The sequence below is a fragment of the Oryctolagus cuniculus genome, chromosome 3 (assembly GCF_964237555.1).
Source record: "Oryctolagus cuniculus chromosome 3, mOryCun1.1, whole genome shotgun sequence".
NCBI classification, from domain to species: domain Eukaryota; kingdom Metazoa; phylum Chordata; class Mammalia; order Lagomorpha; family Leporidae; genus Oryctolagus; species Oryctolagus cuniculus.
Window position 1 is genome coordinate 179,505,991 of NC_091434.1, and position 20,477 is coordinate 179,526,467.

The following is a 20,477-nucleotide window of genomic DNA, read 5'->3' on the forward strand; positions in this document are numbered from 1 at the left end:
AATAAAGCCTGATCTATGCTCTGGAAGTGTCCACGTTGGTGAGGAAAGATGGCCCCAAACCAGACAGTTCCAATGGGTGTGACAACTGCCGTGTGTGGGGATGCACTGGTTTGGAGGCAGCATGCGGTGACATTGCTTCCTTATCCCTGCCACGTCATCACAGCTCAACACTCTGAGGGAGTTGTCAGGATCCCCCTACAGGAAGGAACTTTACTGAGGATTTTTCAAAATGGAGAAGGCAGAGGATTTGAGAGGCTACTAGGACAGGAATGCCCATGAGATGATGTTTTCTCTTTTCAACCTCTGAGCACATGGTTACCGAGTGCTTCTCCCTAGATGCAGCTGGTGCTGTGTGGTGTGCTGTTGATGCAGAGTTAAATGAAATGTTACCCCAGCTCTCCAGGAGCTCTACCTGGAAAACAAGAAACTGCCAAAAGGTATGAGAAGTGTGGTGACAGACATGTGACTTGAGTCCACGGTGAGGGAGGGGTGTCCACCTCTGTGTGTGGACACTGATGCAGTTCTTTGAAGTCCTAGTCTACTATTTCTGCTGTTCCAAATATGTAGATTCAATACTGTTTAAAAATTTATGTTTTTATATGACAGAGTGTTGGAGATGTAGAGATGGAGGGGGAGAGAGAGAAAGAAAAAGAGCAGACACTCGGACGTAACCCATAATGGTAGAGTTAGAAACGTGCCAGGGGATTCCAATTCCATCCCATCAAGGTGGCATGTACCAATGCCATCTCACTAGACCAAGTGATCAATTTCAGTTCACATCTGATCATACTGATGGGATTAAGAGTTAAAGAGATTACATAAATAAGACCAGTGTCTGCAAATAATAATAGATAGAATTTAAAAGAAGAGAATGATCCTTCGTGGGAAGCAGGATACACAGCAGACTCATCAAATGGCAAAAGCCCTAAACAGCACTCTGGCCTCAGAATCAGCCCTTAAGGCATTTGGATCTGGCTAAAAAGCCCATGAGAGTTTCGCAGGCATGGAAAGCCAAGGCACTGTGTCCAAAAAAAAAAAAAAAAGAAAATTGACCTAAATGAAAGATCTCTGTAAGTGAGATCCCAGCAGAAAGAATGGGCCATCAAAGAAGGAGGTACCTTTCTCTGAAGGGAAGAGAGAACTTCCACTTTGACTATGGCCCTGTCTAAATAAGTTCAGAGTTGGTGAACACAAGAGGCTTCCATAGCCTTGACAGCTCATGACAAGAGCCTCGGGTCATTACTGACATCATAAACAAGAGTGTCAATTGTTAAATCAACCACAGGAGTCACTGTGCACCTGCTCCCCATGTGGGATCTCTGTCCTTAATGTGTTGTTCTATGTGAATTAATGCTATAACTAGTACTCAAACAGCACTCTATACTTTGTGTGTCTGTGTGGGTGTAGTCTGTTGAAATCTTTATTTAGTATATACTACGTTGATCTTCTGTATATAAAGATAATTGAAAATGAATCTTGATGAAGAATGGGATGGGATAAGGAGTGGGAGATGGGGTGGTTTGTGGGTGGGAGGGAGATGTTATGGGGGAAAAGCCACTATAATTCAAAAGTTGTACTTTGGAAATTTATATTTATTAAATAAAAGTTGAAAATAAAGAAAGGAAAAGAGCAGAGAGAGAGAGAGCGCTATGGAGTTCTTGGTTCCTGGCTTTGGCCTGGTCCAGATATGGGTAGAAGGGGTCTAAGTACTTGAGCTATCATCCACTGCTTCCTAAGATAATTTAGCAGGGGTCTAGATCAAAAGCAGAGTGGCCATGACTGGCATAGGGACTCTGATATGAGATGTGGGCTTCCCAAGTTGTGATTTAACCTGCTGGACCATGGCATTTGCCCTCCCCCAATGCACTTTTAAATCATAGTAATATTTGAAGAGCATTGAGCTTTCAGAATGCAAGAACATCTTGTCCCACAGCTCCTATGGCCTTCCTTGGTATAGAAGGCCCATGTCACTCTCTTACTTAAGAGACATGGACCTGTGTGGAAAAGACAGAGGACATTGGAGGATTTGAATTCTGGATCTGTCTTTGCTAGTCTGAGTGATCTAGAACAAGCCAGCTTCCCTTGCCCTGAGTGTAGGTTTCACCATCAATAAAAAGTAGGCAACTGCACCTAACTTGCAGGGCTGTTGAAAAGCTAAGAAACACTGTATCTGAAGGCCTGGTAATACCTGGTAATACCTATTAACCAGGTCAGTAACATTAGTTATTACTAATACAGTTACAGACATCACAAAATAGAATGAAAAATCTAAGTCATTGGGATTAGAAATCCAGCACAGTTGTCATGGTACTGAAACACCTCCACATTTATTTCAAACTTCTTTTTAGTTGTTTTGGATTTTAAATGAAAAGCACACATTTTATTTTCATTCTGTTACTGCTTTCTCTTTTGATGTTTCAAATTAAGTTTTCAAAGGAATTTAAAGAGATAGAAGAAAAATTTAAGTCACCTCATTCATGTATAGAGGAAGAAAATATAGATAATAAAAACTCAAAACTTCTAAGCCAGATATGCCCAAGGGAGAGAGAATGGGTCATAGTGAAGGAAAAGGGGAACATAGTTAGGAGATTTAACACTAACCCAGACGAGAGCCCTCGGGTAATTGAAGATGGGATTCTGAGCAGCAGAGTTTTGTTCAATCTTTGTACTTCCTTAGGAATGATTTACCATCTCTGGCAAGTAAACCTGAAACTCAGCTGATTACACTAGGTTGGAAGACATTAGAATCCAGAAGCCTATTGAATGAGTCTAGTGTTATTCTGGGCCTTAGGAGAGAAAAGTGGATGATAATATGCTATTGGTAGAATAAAGGGGAGAGAATGGAATCAATAATGTTTCTAAAAACAAGGGACCATGAGAATTTGGGTTTAGGGAAGAAAAAAGGTTATAGTATCTTGGTACACTGGGGTTGTTCTCTGAAACAACTGTATCCTAAACCATATTCCCTTCCATATCATTCTCCCTGCCTGTATTCATTTCTTTCTTTCTTTCTTTCTTTTTTTTTTTTTTTGACAGGCAGAGTGGACAGTGAGAGAGACAGACAGAGAGAAAGGTCTTCCTTTGCCGTTGGTTCACCCTCCAATGGCCGCCGAGGCCTGCGCGCTGTGGCCGGCACACTGCGCTGATCCGATGGCAGGAGCCAGGTGCTTCTCCTGGTCTCCCATGGGGTGCAGGGCCCAAGCACTTGGGCCATCCTCCACTGCACTCCCTGGCCACAGCAGAGAGCTGGCCTGGAAGAGGGGCAACCGGGACAGAATCCGGCGCCCTGACCGGGACTAGAACCCGGTGTGCCGGCGCCGCTAGGCGGAGGATTAGCCTAGTGAGCCATGGCGCCGGCCTGTATTCATTTCAAATTATGACCCCTAAACCTCCATAATTACATTTGTAGTTCTAAACTCTAAAAAGATAACTGAATTGAAGATATTTCATATTCTCATTCAGTGACAAAAACTTACAGAAATGGCGAGAGACTATTTATTGTCTTTATTTATCTGCATTGTGATAATGTTCACATAGCTCCTTGCTGACGTTGTGTTTGGCTAAGTGTTCTGGCTCTGATGTAATGAGGTACAAGTACTGCATGGCTTATGTGGTATTTATATCCTATTGCCTTGCTAAAGACCAAGAAGATCTGTCCTTTGAAATACATTTGACTTTCAGATTTTCGGATATGACATTGTGGCCATGAAGCTTTACACTTCCATAAATGGTGAGCAGAGGTGCAAAACATGTAGAAGCTGAACATTTCACTTAGGATCTGTGCTCTAAGGTGTCTGTCTTCTATTCTTACATGTGACCAGTGAAATCCTTGATGATGGGTGTTGTGTTGCTTATCAGGAAAGAAAGCCTTTGAAGATGCCTCCGAACTTTGGTCCTAGTAAGCCATGAGGCACATATCTGCCCTGGAAAATGATGCTATAACTCATAGAACCCCCAATAAACATGACCAAAATAGATCCTCACCACGACACGTGGTAATTAAACTTACCACAGTGAAACATAAAGAAAACATCCTAAAATGTGCAAGAGAGAAACATCAGATTACTCTCAGAGGATCTCCAATCAGACTCACAGCTGGCTTCTCATCAGAAACACTACAGGCTAGGAGGGAATGGCGAGACATAGCACAGGTGCTAAGAGAGAAAAATTGCCAGCCCAGAATATTATATCCTGCCAAGCTCTCATTTGTGAATGAAGGTGAAATAAAGACCTTTCATAGCAAACAGAAATTGAAAGACTTTGTGGCCACTCGTCCGGCCTTGCCAAAGATACTTAAAGATGTGCTACACTCAGAAACACAGAAACACGGCCATCAATGTGAAAGAAGGGAAAGGAAGAACACCTACCAGTAAAAGAGCATGGGAAGCTCAAAGCATATACTAGAAAATATCTCCGGGGAAATGGCAGGGCAAAGTCACTATGTATCAATAGTCACATTAAACGTTAATGGACTTAATTCTTCAGTTAAAAGACACGGAATGGCTGATTGGCTCAAAGAACACAACGCAACTATTTGTTGCCTACAAGAAACACATCTCTCTAACAAAGATGCATGCAGACTGAAAGTGAAAGGTTGGAAAAAGATATTCCATGCCAACAGAAACCAAAAAAAAAGCAGGTGTAGCCATATTAATATCAGACAAAATAAACTTTAATACAAAAACTGTTAAGAGAGACAAAGAGGGACACTATATAATGATTAAGGGTTCAATTCAACAGGAAGATGTAACTATTATAAATGTATATGCACCTAATTACAGGGCACCGGTCTATTTAAAAGATATGTTAAGGGACTTAAAGGGAGACTTAGATTCCAATACAATAGTACTGGGGGACTTCAATACTCCACTCTCAGAAATAGACAGATCATCCGGACAGAAGATCAACAAGGAAACAGCAGATTTAATTGACACTATTGCCCAAGTGGATCTAACAGATATCTACAGAACTTTCAATCCTACAGCTAAAGACTTCACATTCTTCTCAGCAGTGCATGGAACCTTCTCTAGGATTGATCACATACTAGGTCATAAAGCAAGTCTCAGCAAATTTAAAAGAATTAGAATCATACCATGCAGCTTCTCAGACCACAGTGGAATGAAGCTGGAAATTAGCAACTCAGGAATCCCTACAGCATATGCAAATGCATGGAGACTGAACAACATGCTCCTGAATGAACACTGGGTCATTCAAGAAATCAAAAGAGAAATCAAAAACTTTCTGGAAGTAAATGAAGACAACAACACAACATATCAAAACTTATGGGATACAGCAAAAGCAGTATTGAGAGGCAAATTTATAGCAATAGGTGCCTATATCAAGAAATTGGGAAGGTACCAAATAAATGAGCTTTCAGCGCATCTCAAGGACCTAGAAAAACTGCAGCAAACCAAACCCAAATCTAGTAGGAGAAGAGAAATAATTAAAATCGGAGAAGAAATTAACAGGATTGAATCCAAAAAAACACTACAAAAAATCAGCCAAGGGAGAAGCTGGTTTTTTGAAAGAATAAACAAAATTGACACCCCATTGGCACAACTAACTAAAAAAAGAAGAGAAAAGACCCAAATCAATAAAATCAGAAATGAAAAAAGAAACGTAACAACAGACACCAAAGAAATAAAAAGAATCATCAGAAATTACTACAAGGACCTGTATGCCAGCAAACAGGAAAACCTATCAGCAATGGATAGATTCCTGGACACATGCAATCTACCAAAATTGAACCCTGAAGACATGGAAAACCTAAATAGACCCATAACTGAAACAGAAATTGAAACAGTAATAAAGGCCCTCCCAACAAAGAAAAGCCCAGGACCAGATGGATTCACTGCTGAATTCTACCAGACATTTAAAGAAGAACTAATCCCATTTCTTCTCAAACTATTCAGAAGAATCGAAAAAGAGGGAATCCTCCCAAATTCTTTCTATGAAGCCAGCATCACCTTAATCCCTAAGCCAGAGAAAGATGCAGCACTGAAAGAAAATTACAGACCAATATCCCTGATGAACATAGATGCGAAAATCCACAATAAAATTCTGGCCAATAGAGTACAACAACACATCAGGAAAATCATCCACCCAGACCAAGTGGGATTCATCCCTGGTATGCAGGGATGGTTCAAGATTCGCAATTCAATCAATGTGATTCACCACATTAACAGACTGCAAAAGAAAAACCATATGATTATCTAAATTGATGCAGAGAAAGCATTTGATAAAATTCAACACCCTTTTGTGATGAAAACTCTAAGCAAATTGGGTATAGAAGGAACATTCCTCAATATAATCAAAGCAATTTATAAAAAACCCATGGCCAGCATCCTATTGAATGGGGAAAAGTTGGAAGCATTTCCATTGAGATCTGGCACCAGGCAGGGATGCCCACTCTCACCACTGCTATTTAACATAGTTCTGGAAGTTTTAGCCAGAGCCATCAGACAAGAAAAAGAAATCAAAGGAAAACAAATTGAGAAGGAAGAAGTCAAACTATCCCTCTTTGCAGACGATATGATTCTTTACTTAGAGGATCCAAAGAACTCTACTAAGAGACTATTGGAACTCATAGAGGAGTTTGGCAATGTGGCAGGATATAAAATCAATGCACAAAAATCAACAGCCTTTGTGTACACAAGCAACGCCATGACTGAGAAACAACTGCTAAGATCAATCCCATTCACAATAGCTACAAAAACAATCAAATACCTTGGAATAAACTTAACCAAAGATGTTAAAGATCTCTACGATGAGAATTACAAAATCTTAAAGAAGGAAATAGAAGAGGATACCAAGAAATGGAAAAATCTTCCATGCTCATGGATTGGAAGAATCAATATCATCAAAATATCCATTCTCCCAAAAGCATTTTATAGATTCAATGCAATACCAATCAAGATACCGAAGACATTCTTCTCATATCTAGAAAAAATGATGCTGAAATTCATATGGAGGCACAAGAGACCTCGAATAGCTAAAGCAATCTTGTACAACAAAAACAAAGCCGGAGGCATCACAATACCAGATTTCAGGACATACTACAAGGCAGTTGTAATCAAAACAGCATGGTACTGGTACAGAAACAAATGGATACGCCATTGGAACAGAATTGAAACACCAGAAATCAACCCAAACATCTACAGCCAACTTATATTTGATCAAGGATCTAAAACCAATTCCTGGAGCAAGGACAGTCTATTCAATAAATGGTGCTGGGAAAACTGGATTTCCACGTGCAGAAGCATGAAGCAAGACCCCACCTTTCACCTTACACAAAAATCCACTCAACATGGATTAAAGACCCACTGTTGGTGGGAATGCAAACTGGTCAAGCCACTATGGAAGTCAGTCTGGAGATTCCTCAGAAACCTGAATATAACCCTACCGTTCGACCCAGTCATCCCACTCCTTGGAATTTACCCAAAGGAGTTTAAATTGGCAAACAAACAAGCAGTCTGCACCCTAATGTTTATTGCAGCATAATTCACAATAGCTAAGACCTGGAACCAACCTAAATGCCCATCAACGGTAGACTGGATAAAGAAATTATGGGATATGTATTCTTTAGAATACTATACCGCAGTAAGAAACAACGAAATCCAGTCATTTGCAACAAAATGGAGGAATCTAGAACACATCATGCTGAGTGAAGTAAGCCAGTCCCAAAGGGACAAATACCATATGTTCTCTCTGATCGGTGACAACTGACTGAACACCAGAAAGGAAACCTCCTGAAGTGAAATGGAAACTATAAGAAACGGTGACTTGATCAGCATAGCCCTGACTGTTAATGAAAAACTTAATACATTATCCCTCTTAGTAGTTTTTTTGTCTGTTCTACTTAATATGACTGGTTTAATTCTGTAATTATCAGACAGTTATTCTTAAGTGTTGAAAATTAACTGAAATGTGATCCCTGTTAAACATAAGAGTGGGAATAAGAGAGGGAAGAGATGTATAATTTGGGACATGCTCAAGCTGACTTGCCCCAAATGGTAGAGTTAGAAACATACCAGGGGATTCCAATTCAATCCCATCAAGGTGGCATGTACCAATGCCATCTCACTAGTCCAAGGGGTCAATTTCAGTTCACAATTGTTCACAATGAAAGGACTAAGAGTCAAAGGGAGCACATAAACAAGTCTAGTACCTGCTAACACTAACCGATAGAATAAATAAAGGGGAGAGTGATCCAACATGGGAAGCGAGATACTCAGCAGACTCATAGAATGGCAGATGTCCTAAATAGCACTCTGGCCTTAGAATCAGCCCTAAAGCCATTCGGATCTGGCTGAAAAGCCCATGAGAGTATTTCAGGCATGGAAAGCCAAGACACTCTGGCAAAAAGATCTCTGTGAGTGAGATCCCAGTGGAAAGAACAGGTCTTCAAAGAAGGAGGTACTTTTCTCTGAAGGGAGGAGAGAACCTCCACTTTGACTATGACCTTGTCTAAACAAGATAAGAGTTGGAGGACTCAAAAGGCTACCATAGCCTTGGAAACTCATGACTGGAGCAAAGGGAGATTACTGATGCCATAGACAGGAGTGTCAGTTTGTTAAGTCAACAACAGGAGTCACTGTGCACTTACTCCTCATGTAGGATCTCTGTCCTTAATGTGCTGTACATTGAGATTTAATGCTATAACGAGTACTCAAACAGTATATTTCACTTTGTGTTTCTATGGGGGTGCAAACTGTTGAAATCTTTACTTAATGCATACTAAACTGATCTGTAAAAAAAAAAAAAAGGAAATTATCAATTCCCAACTTGACTCTCACTGGGATTAAACATGACAATAGGTCTGATCTGATTTCATCATCATTTAAAAAAATCATCTATTATTTTTCACTTTATGTTTCTGTGTGGGAGCAAACTGTTGAAATCCTTACTTAATGTATACTAAGCTGATCTTCTGTATATTAAGATAATCGAAAATGAATCTTGATGTGAATGGAAGCGGAGAGGGATTGGGAAAGGGGAGGGTTGCGGGTGGGAGGGACGGTATGGGGGGAAGCCATTGTAATCCATAAGTCGTCCTTTGGAAATTTATATTCATTAAATAAAAGTTAAAAAAAATTCTGAAGGAAAAAAAAAGATGCTATAAGAGTGCTGCTCCCTTTATTCACTGACCACTCTGCCAGAACCAGAGAACATGTTCATTTTTTTATTTTTTAATTTATTTTTAATTTAAAAATTTTTTTTGACAGGCAGAGTTAGACAGTGAGAGAGAGAGAGACTGAGAGAAAAGTCTTCCTGCCATTGGTTCATCCCCCTAAATGGCTGCGTTGGCCGGCACGCTGTGCTGATCCAAAGCCAGGAGCCAGATGCTTCCTCCTGGTCTCCCATGCAGGTGCAGGGCCCAAGCACCTGGGCCATCCTCCACTGCCTTCCTGGGCCATAGCAGGGAGCTGGACTGGAAGAGGAGCAACCGGGACAGAACCAGTGCCCCAACCGGGACTAAAACCCAGGGTGCCGGTTTCGCAGGTGGATGATTAGCCTAGTGAGCAGCAGCACCAGCCTGAGAACATGTTCATTTAAATATGGCCAGATGAGTCATTTCCTGTCCCTCTTCTTTGGGATATTGTACTTTCATGATTATCTCAAGGATTGTGATGAAAGTGAAATGCTGTCATTTGTACAGTGCTTTGCCAAATGCTGGGAATAAATTCACCAAGGAGCTGTCACTGTTACTTTGATTGCTTTTATTAACACTGCCCCAAGTTCATCCCTGTGTAATGTCAAGTAGGACATGTAACCTTGTGAAGTTTTAGTTTATGATTTTTAAGATTAAGAATTTGATGAAAAACTATTTCTGCCACAGAATATGAAGTTCACAGACAGCTGAAAATAAATTTCTTAATACCTTTGATTCATCTCAGAAACTGATATGTTACACAGTGTAGTGGGAAGATGCTGTGGGATGCAGGACCAGCTTCATTTAGTGGAACTCAGCTACCATTCAGTAGGGCTTAGCCAATAAGAAAATTTGTCAGGCAATGTTACATAAAAACTGCAGATGGAGCCTGTTCAATTTGTAGATAAACTGAATGCAAATATGAAAAAGGTACCATCAGGTTTTCAAGTCTTCCCAAATGGATGGTCACTGTGTATATGTGAGGGGTTCACATCAACAATTTGTGTCACTTGATATCTTGAAAAGGCTCTTGTGGGGCTAGAATGAAACCTGTAAGTGACAAGTGTAAAATGGCATGTCAAGTGATAACAAAACAGGGAAACCTTACTTAGAGGAAGAGACTGAAGATGTAAGGGCATCTGACTGGCTTCAGTTGAATTAAATGCCCATGTGTTGCCCGTGTCAGGGCAAAGAAGCCAGCACAACCCTGGAGTGCAACAAGAAGTCTATTGAGATGGAATACAAAACATTTAAAAATGAATCCTTCACGTAGTGTTGCGTTGTGCTTTTGGTCCTAACATATCACTGGATCTAGAAAGAAACTGCTGGAGGTTCTGAGAACAACATACGGCACTTCATAATTCAACATCTCTCAGTGGTGGAATCCTGTTGTGACATAGAGAAAAGGTGGGGTGACTTTATGACAACCTTAAAGTAAAAATTGTTAGGAAATTAGTTCTGCCTTAATCTTTCCTTAGACCCAGAGGAATGAACCATGAGAAACATGCTTAGAAGTTTTTGGGGAAAAATGGCACTATGGTTTCAGCGCAGGGGTACACAACTCTGGAGACTGTGGTTAGTGAGTGGTCCCCTTAAGAGGAGACTTTAAGAGGACCAGTCAGCCTTGTGTATCAGCCAGGTGGCCTAGGCAACTGGAAGGCAGTGGCTCCCTGGATTCCATGACACCCCCCGTGTTCTGATTCTGTGACAGTAACTGCCAAGTTACCTGGAAGCGAAGCCCTACTTCTCTCACTCTGTCAGATGTTGAGCAATTAGCAGGAGCTTCTGCTCTGAGCACCTGACCGAATCGAGATTAAAGGCATTGAAGTGTTGTGGGGTGTTTCCTAACACTAAGTCCCACCACAGTTACCGTCATCTGTCAATCCTACTGAACATGGTTTCGTTTTCTTTGTTTAACTCATCCTTTTCTTGGGTGTCTTCTTCCTAGTTCCTGGATATACTTATTTTGCTACAAGCCTCAGTATGGCACTGCCTCTTGGTCCCTCACGTGACATGAGGGTAGAAACCAGGGAGCAATTGCATTCTCAACTGGCCAGGAGCCAACAAAAATCAAAAGAACTGAAGGAGAAACTTCTTAGATCTGAGGCTATGTCCTACCTCCTGGCAAACCACCTTCGGGAACACAGTAAGTTCTTTTTTTTTTTTCTTTTTTCCCTATTTTTAATGTTTTATTTCTAAGAAAGAAATATGAATAAAATACAGAAATTTGTTAATATGGATTGAATGGGAAGCACACCAGCATTCATGTTTCCATCCTACAATAAGTTCTATAGGTTCAGTGTCACCAAAATGTTGAGTATTTGATTTCAACTCTTGGAGAAATGACCTGTTTTCTAACCCTGATTCTTCTCTTCTTTCCACCAAATAAGTTACATTGCTACCATGCTCTGAGAAGGATTAAAATTAGTATTTTTAACATCAGTTGGTTGAGCATGGAATAACTGAGACACAAGTTCAGAAAATCTTCCACGTTTTCACTGAGCTGTAGGGTGGGAATTCTTCTTCGCTTATTTGCTGCAAATATAGTGTTTTCTCAAACTTTGTTTTAAATTTTTACCAATAAATTGGTGGGAATTATATACTACTATAGTTTTAATGTTTTTGTGACTACTTTAGAGTTTTCTTAACATAAGTAAAGTTGAACATCTTTTCATTTGATTATTGTATATAGCCCTTGTCTGTTCTCTGGCTGATTATGGCCCACTTATGCTTTATTTCTTGAACTCTTTATTAAGTAGAGCCCCTAAGCCTTTGACAGTAGTGTAAATGAAAAATGTGTTATCTGGAGCTGGCACTGTGGTGTAGTGGGTAAAACTACCACCTTCAGTGCCAGCATCCCACATGGGCACTGGTTTGAACCCGGCTGCTCCACTTCCAATCCAGGTCTCTGCAGTGGCCTAGGAAAGCTGTGGAAGATGGCCCAAGTTCTTGGGCTTCTGCACCTGTGTGGAAGACCTGCAGGAAGAGCCTGGCTCCTGGCTTCAGATTGGCACAGCTCCAGCCATTGTGGCCATTTGGGGAGTGAGCCAGTGGATGGATTATCTCTCTCTCTCTCTGCCTCTGCCTCTCTATAACTCTGCTTTTCAAATAAATACTAAATCTTCAAAAATATTATCTGAAAAAATAAGAAATAAAACATTATTTTTTTATAAAAAGAAGGGATTAGAAAAAATTTCCTGTACAAAAATAAATAAAATGGAAATTATCAAGTGTCCTGTCCCCGGGAAACAGAGAAACAAAGATGAGGAAATCCACACCAAGAGCAGGGTGGTGTAGCTCCTCCTCCTCAAAGACACCGACCTTAGCAGCCCGCCCACCTTTCCACTGAGGCAGACGTGTGTGCACGTGTGTCTTTTCTCAGACTGTGAAGAGCATAAACATCTAATTGAACCAGTGCTGAGGAAGAAGCCGCAGTTCCTGGAGGGGCAGCTGGCAGCGGAGCTGAGACCTGTGAGGCATCACAAGTAAGGAGGCCCTCGGGCTAGGCAGGTGGAAAGGTGAATGCATCTCTGAGGTGGGGCAGCTCAGCTGGGGGAAGCAGAGCTGATGTGGCCTGGAGAAGGGCAGGGATGTACTTGGTGGGCTGACACCTCAAACAGATTGATAAAGCAGGCAGACCACAAAAAACACCAAACTGTGGGCTGCAATGGTTACTGAGAACCTCTTTTCGACTTTAAAGACAAGGCACTTATTGACTTGAAATTCACATAAAAAACTGAACAAGGTGAACCACACAGAGACATTCTGTATCCACACAATGCTGTAGGGTCCCCTTCTCATTTACTGTATCTCCATCACCTCCTGACCGTGGACGCTGTCTTCGGTTCTCCCAGTCAGTCGTTATTTCTGATGAAAGCCGCTGTGCCTGGCGTAGTTCTGTGTGTACCTTTGTGTCCACGCACTACACACTGCATCTTTGTAAGGAAAGGTCTGAAGTGAGGGACTGAAGGAACGTGTTGATGAGGGAGCTGAGGAAGAAACTTGGTGTTGTTCACGGAACCAAAGTTTAACCCAATGTCCAGTAACCTCGCAAGGTCTGTCTCTCACAGCGAGGAATCTCTTGCTCCCCCTTTCCTCTTCCCTGCTGTGGGCATTTTCCCACACGGGCAGTGACGCTGCTTGGAGGGCCCTGTGAGCACATTCTCACCAAATCTCTGCAGACACAGAGAACGCATCATGGGTCCCTTTCCACCTTCACGTGTTTTCTCCTGTCTCACCTTAGGAAACGTGGCATTCAAATTCAAGAGCAGGCCCAGGAGCTGACCCAGTTACCACGGAAGTCACGGGAAGGGGGAGCTCTTTCTCAGCTCACCCATCAAAATCTCCAGGCCCTCCTCACCCAGCAGGACCCTGACAGCTGCCAGAGGCAGCAACTACTCGCTGAGCTACTCAGGCTGACAGAGCACCTTGCTGGCACACTCAGCACAGGTAAGGTGGCCAAGGCTCAGAGACTCAAGGTAGTCTCGGGCTGGCATCAGCTCCACACTTCTTCAAAGAGCAATCACCAACAGTCTACGTTTGTGTAAGCAATTCTGTAAACATGTCTCTAAACATTTGTGGCCATGTTGTGGTCAGAGGTGCTTGTGTAGGAAGAAAGAGTGGGAAATGCAGAGCTTTGAAGGTCCCAGTGCTGCGAAGATCTCCCCCCTCCCTGATGAAATTGTCTTTGGAGCAGGAGGCTCGATTTTATTTGCATTAAATACAGTGAACTTTTTTTTTTTTTTTGACCGGCAGAGTGGACAGTGAGAGAGAGAGAGAGAAAGGTCTTCCTTTTCCGTTGGTTCACCCCCCAATGGCCGCTGCGGCCAGTGTGCTGCACCCATCCGAAGCCAGGAGCCAGGTGCTTCTCCTGGTCTCCCATGTGGGTGCAGGACCCAAGCACTTGGGCCATCCTGCCCTGCACTCCCGGGCCACAGCAGAGAGCTGGACTGAAAGAAGAGCAACTAGAACACATAACTTTTTAAAAAGTTTTATTTTTTATTTAATACACGGAGTTACAGAGGGAGTAGAGAGAGAGAGAGAGAAAGAGAAATTTACTGTTGAATTGATACTATATACAGATTTTTCCAAACCCAGATCTGTGATTTTCTTTTCTTTTTTTTTTCCTAAAGAAACTCTTTTGGGACTGGTAATGGGAAAGAGAAGAGGTGTGGGGTGGGAGGGCGGGTATGGGGGAAAGAACCAATATATTCCCTCTAGTTTCAAAACACAGGAGAGAGGATGTGACTGGAGGCAGCTTGTTAGAGGGACAAAAGCCACAGTGTAAGAGTGGAAAGTCTCCGCTGTGTCCTCAGCATGTTTTCACACACATGTGACTGATGTTTTCTGGATTTCAATCTCCTTGTCTGTGGAGTGTGTCAGATAATCTGTTTCATGGTGGATGTAGCACTATGGCCATCTCTTGTGGGATAGTCACACCCCAGTGACACTCCCTGACAGCCAGAGCCCCCAGCATTTTGCAACTACCTCTGGATTTCAGCCTAGCAAACCATGTGGCCTTTCTCTTCCCTGATGAGTTGACTGAGCCCCCGAGGTCTCTATAATACTCTGCCATAGTCCTCAGTTTCCAACTTGGGGCATTAGGTCTGACAGGAGCCACTAATGTACAAGACTTCCTGGGTGGCCCCAGCGATCCTGCTGGATCAGAGGCTTGGTAGACTTCACACCTCCACCTAGTAGCAGTGCACAGAGTTCCGTGCCCTTCCAATCTCCAAGACTTTGAAGAGTGAATTCTGCATTTGGCTGTTCTCAACCCAGCAGCCAGATGGCTTATTGATGGAGATGATGTTGTTGGGGGCAAAATGATCTTAGGGTTTCCAGAAAATGAGGCCACAGGAGGTGTGGGTAACGTCCTGTTTCAATGGAGAAAATGGGATCCCCCATGCTAAGGACATGTGGTCAGGCCGGGCTGGTGGCCTGGAGACTCACAGTCTAGCCTCTGAGGCTGTTGCCAAAGTACCAGATGGCTCCCATGGAGAATGTAGCAGTCCTGGTGGTGGTAGCTGTGGCATTGGACAACTTCCTGAAGGTGCCCTTCCATTTCTGACTTGATTTGCAGTTGACCAGAAATCTGGGAACCAGGAGGAACCTTACGTGGACTCTCCCCATACCAGGTAGGTCTGCCAGCCCTGTGGACTTTGACTTTGCAGGGATACCTGAAATGTCACATTGGATCCTGTGAGAGAAAAAACAGGCTGAGGGGGCCATCGCACTCCCGCAGGTCCATGCCCTCATGTCTCAAAGATAACACTATATCTTGTCGTGGAGCTGCCAAAGGGGTTCCCATCAACTCCTCCACTCAGTGCCCTAGAGGGAGTGCTAGGGTCAACTCACCAAGCAGTCTTATGCAGAGTTCCTGAAGTCATTGCAGTTTCGCTGGCTTACAACAGGAGGGGGTCACCCTCAGGACTGCATTCACTTCCTACCCATGTTAGGATATTCTATTTCGGGATGGCCCGAAAAGTGACACATTGATATCCCAGAGCCAGCCATGAGAAGTCATAGGATGAAACCTGAGCTGTGGGGGTGAGCGAGCAACAGGGAGGGGTACAATTACTCCTAGGCAGGTGTATTTAACTCATCAAAATATCTGGGGTATGGATGGCAGATTTAGCGGACTTCGGGTGGGGTGGTGCTGGGCAGGTGGGCTCTCACCCCTCGGGCAGGGCAGGTGCTTTGCGGTTGTGAGGCCTGGGGAGTTGGTGCCTTAGTGCCTGTGCGGCGTGACCCCCAGCTCTTGCGTGGGTCCTGGATGTCGGTGGGTGGGGTGCGAACTCTGGGTCAGTCCCGCATCCGGGATCTCCCTGGACCTGGTGTATGTGTCCCACTGGCTCAATCCCCGACTTGTCTGGAGCAGCCCCCACGGAGGGCGCTGGCCTGTGGCCGGTGTGAGGACAGCCGCTGGGGCCCGTCGTGCCCATAGCTGCGCGTGCCCTGGCTTCCCTGGGACGGCAGGCAGGGAGGGGTGGGTGTTAGTGCCCCTGCCGCCATTGTGAACCTGCTGTGGTTTCCTTCCCACCCCCAGCGGGCCCGAACTCAAGCTGCCCCAGCTGGGGCAGTTCCCTATCTCACATGAAGCCAACGCGGGACCCTGTTGGCCGTGTCCTCCGGCCGGGCCCTCAGCTGTGACTTACCTCCAGGACTGTGCCGCAGGCAGCAGGTGCCTCCAGCGTGAGGAATGCCCCATCTTCTGGGCCAAAGCCATGTGCGGTGAGTCCTCCCAGGGCCAGGTGCCACCCTTGACCAGCAGGGCTGTTCCTGGGCCAAGGCAAGGCCTTCTTCCGCAGCGGGGCGGGGGAGGGCGGCGGCGGGCGGCGGCCCACAGGGCCCAGGTGTTGTTGAGACCCCCCGGGCAGAGGGTGTGAGGCACATCCATGGTCACTGAGGTGTCCAGGTTGGTCCTGCCTCCAGAGTGCGGGTGACACTGTGGGGCCTGACACACCCTCCCAGGTCCAGGCACATCGTGCCGGCCCCAGTGGGGATTCTGGGGCAGGTGCCTTGAGAGCAAGCCTCAGGCTGGCTAGGAGGAAAGGGGCAGGCCAGTGGCCTCCGTCCCCCCCAACTCCCGGCTTCATTTGCAATGTGCTGCCATCCCCTGAAAGCCACAGCTCCCAGCACTCTCCTGTTCCTGTGGCTTTGCGCGCTGCTTCAGAGTTCCCACTATGCAGACGCCTGGTCTCTGCCTCTCTGGTCTGCTAACTGAACGAGCGCCAGAGCACTCTAAGGCGCTCTGTGTGCTCTTGGTGTTCCGAGGGCGGAGTCAGGCCTGAATTCCTGGCCTTCACACCTCTCCCTCCCACCACAGCATTCTGGGAAGCCCTGGCTCTCTAGAGACCCAGGGGGCCTGTGGATGTCACCCTCCCAGTGACTGGCAGGGCTGGCAGGGCAGGGAGAGGTCGGTGTCCCACCTTCGCTTGCCAATTTGAGTTGTGTGGGTCAGTTCTCGTTTTCAGGTTTTCACTTGCCAAGGCAGAGTTGGGATTCCTCAATGTTAGCTTCCTTGTTTGATTTTATTGCAGTCTGCCCAACAGTTCTGGATCCAGTTCAGCCTTTCCTATGTCCTGCCCTGCCCAGGTAGGTTAACACTGTCTGTACCCAGATGTGTCTGGGATCCCAGCAGACTTCCTGTATTTCCTGTGAGGCACATAGATTTGTTTTGCATTTTGATCAAACCCTGCTTTGCCACATGTTTTTGTGTCGGTTGGCAGCATTTCTTCCTTGTTGGCTCTCTCCACTGAGGTTCCTTTGTTTCCTTGCCTCTCGTGGAGGTGGTCCTGGGTCTCAGACTCAGTGTCGGCTGGGGAATTCCTCCATGTGGGTGACTGTCGTAGTTTGAACGTGGAGACTGAGCTTCTTCTGGCCTTCAGTCACTTCCAGTTGCCATCACTGCATTCCTTCCAAGGATGCTGCTTTGCACACTGGGAGATTCTTGTTCCAGTACAAAGGCTGGGAAAGCAGTCCATGATGTGTGTGGGAACGGAAGGCGGTTAGCCCAGGGCGCACTTACTCCTCAGTGGCTGGATTTGTCATTTTGTAGCCTTGGACTTGATCCTTTTCCCCTCTTGTGACCCACAGCTGCTGTGAAGGAGGTCCTGTGTTTCATTTGGGAGTTTGGGCATCAAAGCTCTGGTTTCCAAATTTCTGGCCGCCCTGATCCTCTCGCTCCCTATGATTCATTTTCCAGCTTCTCTCTGCCAGCCCTCATGGAGCTGCTCTGTGATCAGACGGAAGGACTCCTCTAGAGGGCCCCCATTTTTACGTTAGCCGTGGATGCACCTAGCCTCCCATGGAGGGCGGGCACGGGTCAGCCATAGTCAGCTTTCTGAATTTGTGAGCCTGGTATGCCTTTCCACCCCAGCAGGCCAGAACTCGTGGTGCCCCAGCTAGAGCACTTCAATGTCCCATGTGCAGCCAATGCAGGACCCTGTTGGTTGTGTCCTATGGTCAGTCTCCTGGTCAGCCACCAGGTTTGTTCTGGTATCTGGGACTTCAAGCATGAGGACCAGCTGTGCCGTGCCGTTGGCCATGGTGGTGAGTACTCCCATGCAAAGGTGCTCCTTTGAGCCTCAGGGTCTGTCTAGCTCATAGCCGTGTGTCCACCCTGCTGCCACTTGTCCTGAATCAGCATGGGAGAATGTGATTGGCTGAAGCCAGACACTGGGCTCAGTGGTGTGAGTCCCCAGTCTGGAGTATCTCTGGTCAGCATGGGTCTACTGGTTGGTTCTGCCCCTGGGCTTTGAGTTATACCTGTGTCCCCTGAGATCTTTCATCATGAGTTCATCTCCTGAGTTCATATCATAATAAGTACCTCCTCCATTGAAAGTTAAGGAGTTGTGAGGCCCGTGGCCATCTCCTGTGTGACATTCACGCACTGGTGACTCTCACTTTGTTGATCTCTTGATTCTTGGGTCTTGCCTGGATCCACTTGATCTGTTCTCAGGTCATATTTCCCAAGGCAGGTGGAGCGACATCATGCTGGCCTCTGTGCCTCCCACTGGTGAGGTTCCTGTCTGGACTCCGGTGTGGGAGAAAAGGACACATGTGCCAATTGCTGTCTCCCCTATGAGATTCGTGTCCTGGTTGGCACTCCCTCTGGCCACGGTCTCAGGTGTCCTCATCCACCTCTGGCTCCTAGACATCCCTGAAGCAAGCCACGTGGATGACTAAGCTCACGAGTCCTCTAGAAAGCTTACTCCATCTTCAGTGTGCCACCACCGGGTTCTGGGTTTAAGCCTCCAGCCTGAGAGCACCTGCTGATGTAGAAGGATTCTAAGCTTCTAGTCAGTGGACTAGAGGCTCTGTAGATTTCATGTCTGTGTTCAGTGGCAGCACACACACACACACACACACACACACAATGGTGTGCCACCTACACCTGAACACTGGATGGGAGAGGACTGGATTTCAGCCTTGTCTCCCGGACGCCACTGGAGCTACTGGTGGTTGTGACATGCTCGGGTAGGGGGTGATTAAGGTAGTCACAGACCCAGGACACAGTGAGTGTGGGTGATGTCCTGCCAAAACACAGAGAAAGAGAGAGAGTGGGGTCCCCTGGCTCCCGGGGAAGGTAGACTGGTCGGTGTCCTTATGGTTTATCCTTTTGTAGTCCTCATTGTGGTATAACAGGTTAAGCCATCACCTGCAACACCTGCATCCCACATGGGTATCAGTTTGTGTCCCAGCTGCTCCAGCTTCCAATTCTGCTACCTACTCATGGCCTGGGAAAGCAACAGAAGATTGCCCATGTGTTTGGGAGCCTGCCACCCATGCGGGAGAACCAGATGAAGCTCCTGGCTCCTGGCTTCAGCCTGGTCCAACCCTGTCTATTGTGACTATTTGGGAGGTAAACCCATGGATGGAAAATCCCCCCCCCCTCTCTTACTCTGCATTTCAAAAAAATAAATGAATCTTTAAAAAACAAAAAGACTTACCCTTTTGCCTCCCGTGATGTTCCTGAGTCAGATACTCACTCTCCCAATGCATATAAACTTGGCTATAGCATTCCAGTCAGACACTATGTGACACAGTTGTTTGTGCTGGGATCTCAAGGTGCCTTTTACTGTCTGATTTTTATTTGTAGGGTATCCAATGTATGAAGAGAAGGTAGCAGGTTATCTTGGTCCTCCAATACCCAAGTAAGTCACCAACATGTGTGGCTACTTTCTTTCAACACTTGGGGGAATCTAAATCCAGGGAGAAAGCAGCATGTGTTGGGGACATGAGTCCTCTAGAAAGCTTACTCCATCTTCAGTGTTCCACCACCAGATTCTGGGTTTAAGCCCCATGCTGAGAGGGCCTGCTGATATAGAAGGCTTCTGGGCGGCTCCAGAAGTCCCAGTGGACTAGATGCGCTGTAGATTTCATGTCTGTGTTCAGTGGCAGCACACACACACACACACACACACAATGGTGTGCCACCTATACCTGAACACTGGATGGGAGAGGACTGGATTTCAGCCTTGTCTCCCGGAGGCCGCTGGAGCTGCTGGCAGTTGTGACATGGGCGGTGCGTCAGCCACAGTACCCATAACCCTCAAGCCCATACCCTATGTTTATAGGAACAAAACTATTTCTTAACACAAGAGCAACCTGCAAGTTTCCATTATTTTCCCCACTCTCTCCCTTGGATTAACCTCAGGGCCAGCGCAAGTCAACCAGCCTACTCAGGGAATTTGGTTGGTCCTGGCCACTACCCTGCCACACTCAAGGGCCTGTAGATCGGCCCTTTCTGTCCTCAGCTTGTTGTGCATGTGTGTTTTTGCCTTCCGCTGATAACACAAAACGGGATGAGAACCAACCCTTGAGC

At 45.5% G+C, this 20,477-nt stretch overlaps 1 protein-coding gene across 2 annotated transcripts in view; it reads left to right on the forward strand.

The window, feature by feature from the left end:
• The window catches only part of LOC138849079 (putative neuroblastoma breakpoint family member 5), a 45,274-nt gene that overhangs the window by 17,401 nt on the left and 7,396 nt on the right, over positions 1 to 20,477 (forward strand). Inside the window, exons 4-12 of one of the 2 annotated variants that reach the window (XM_070071370.1) lie at positions 337 to 437; positions 11,100 to 11,297; positions 12,534 to 12,636; positions 13,395 to 13,600; positions 15,231 to 15,285; positions 16,197 to 16,381; positions 17,191 to 17,245; positions 18,030 to 18,202; positions 19,752 to 19,806. In XM_070071370.1, coding sequence (XP_069927471.1) covers positions 11,135 to 11,297; positions 12,534 to 12,636; positions 13,395 to 13,600; positions 15,231 to 15,285; positions 16,197 to 16,381; positions 17,191 to 17,245; positions 18,030 to 18,202; positions 19,752 to 19,806 — 995 coding nt within the window. In that variant the 5' untranslated portion in view covers positions 337 to 437; positions 11,100 to 11,134. The other variant, XM_070071371.1, reaches the window with a different exon arrangement.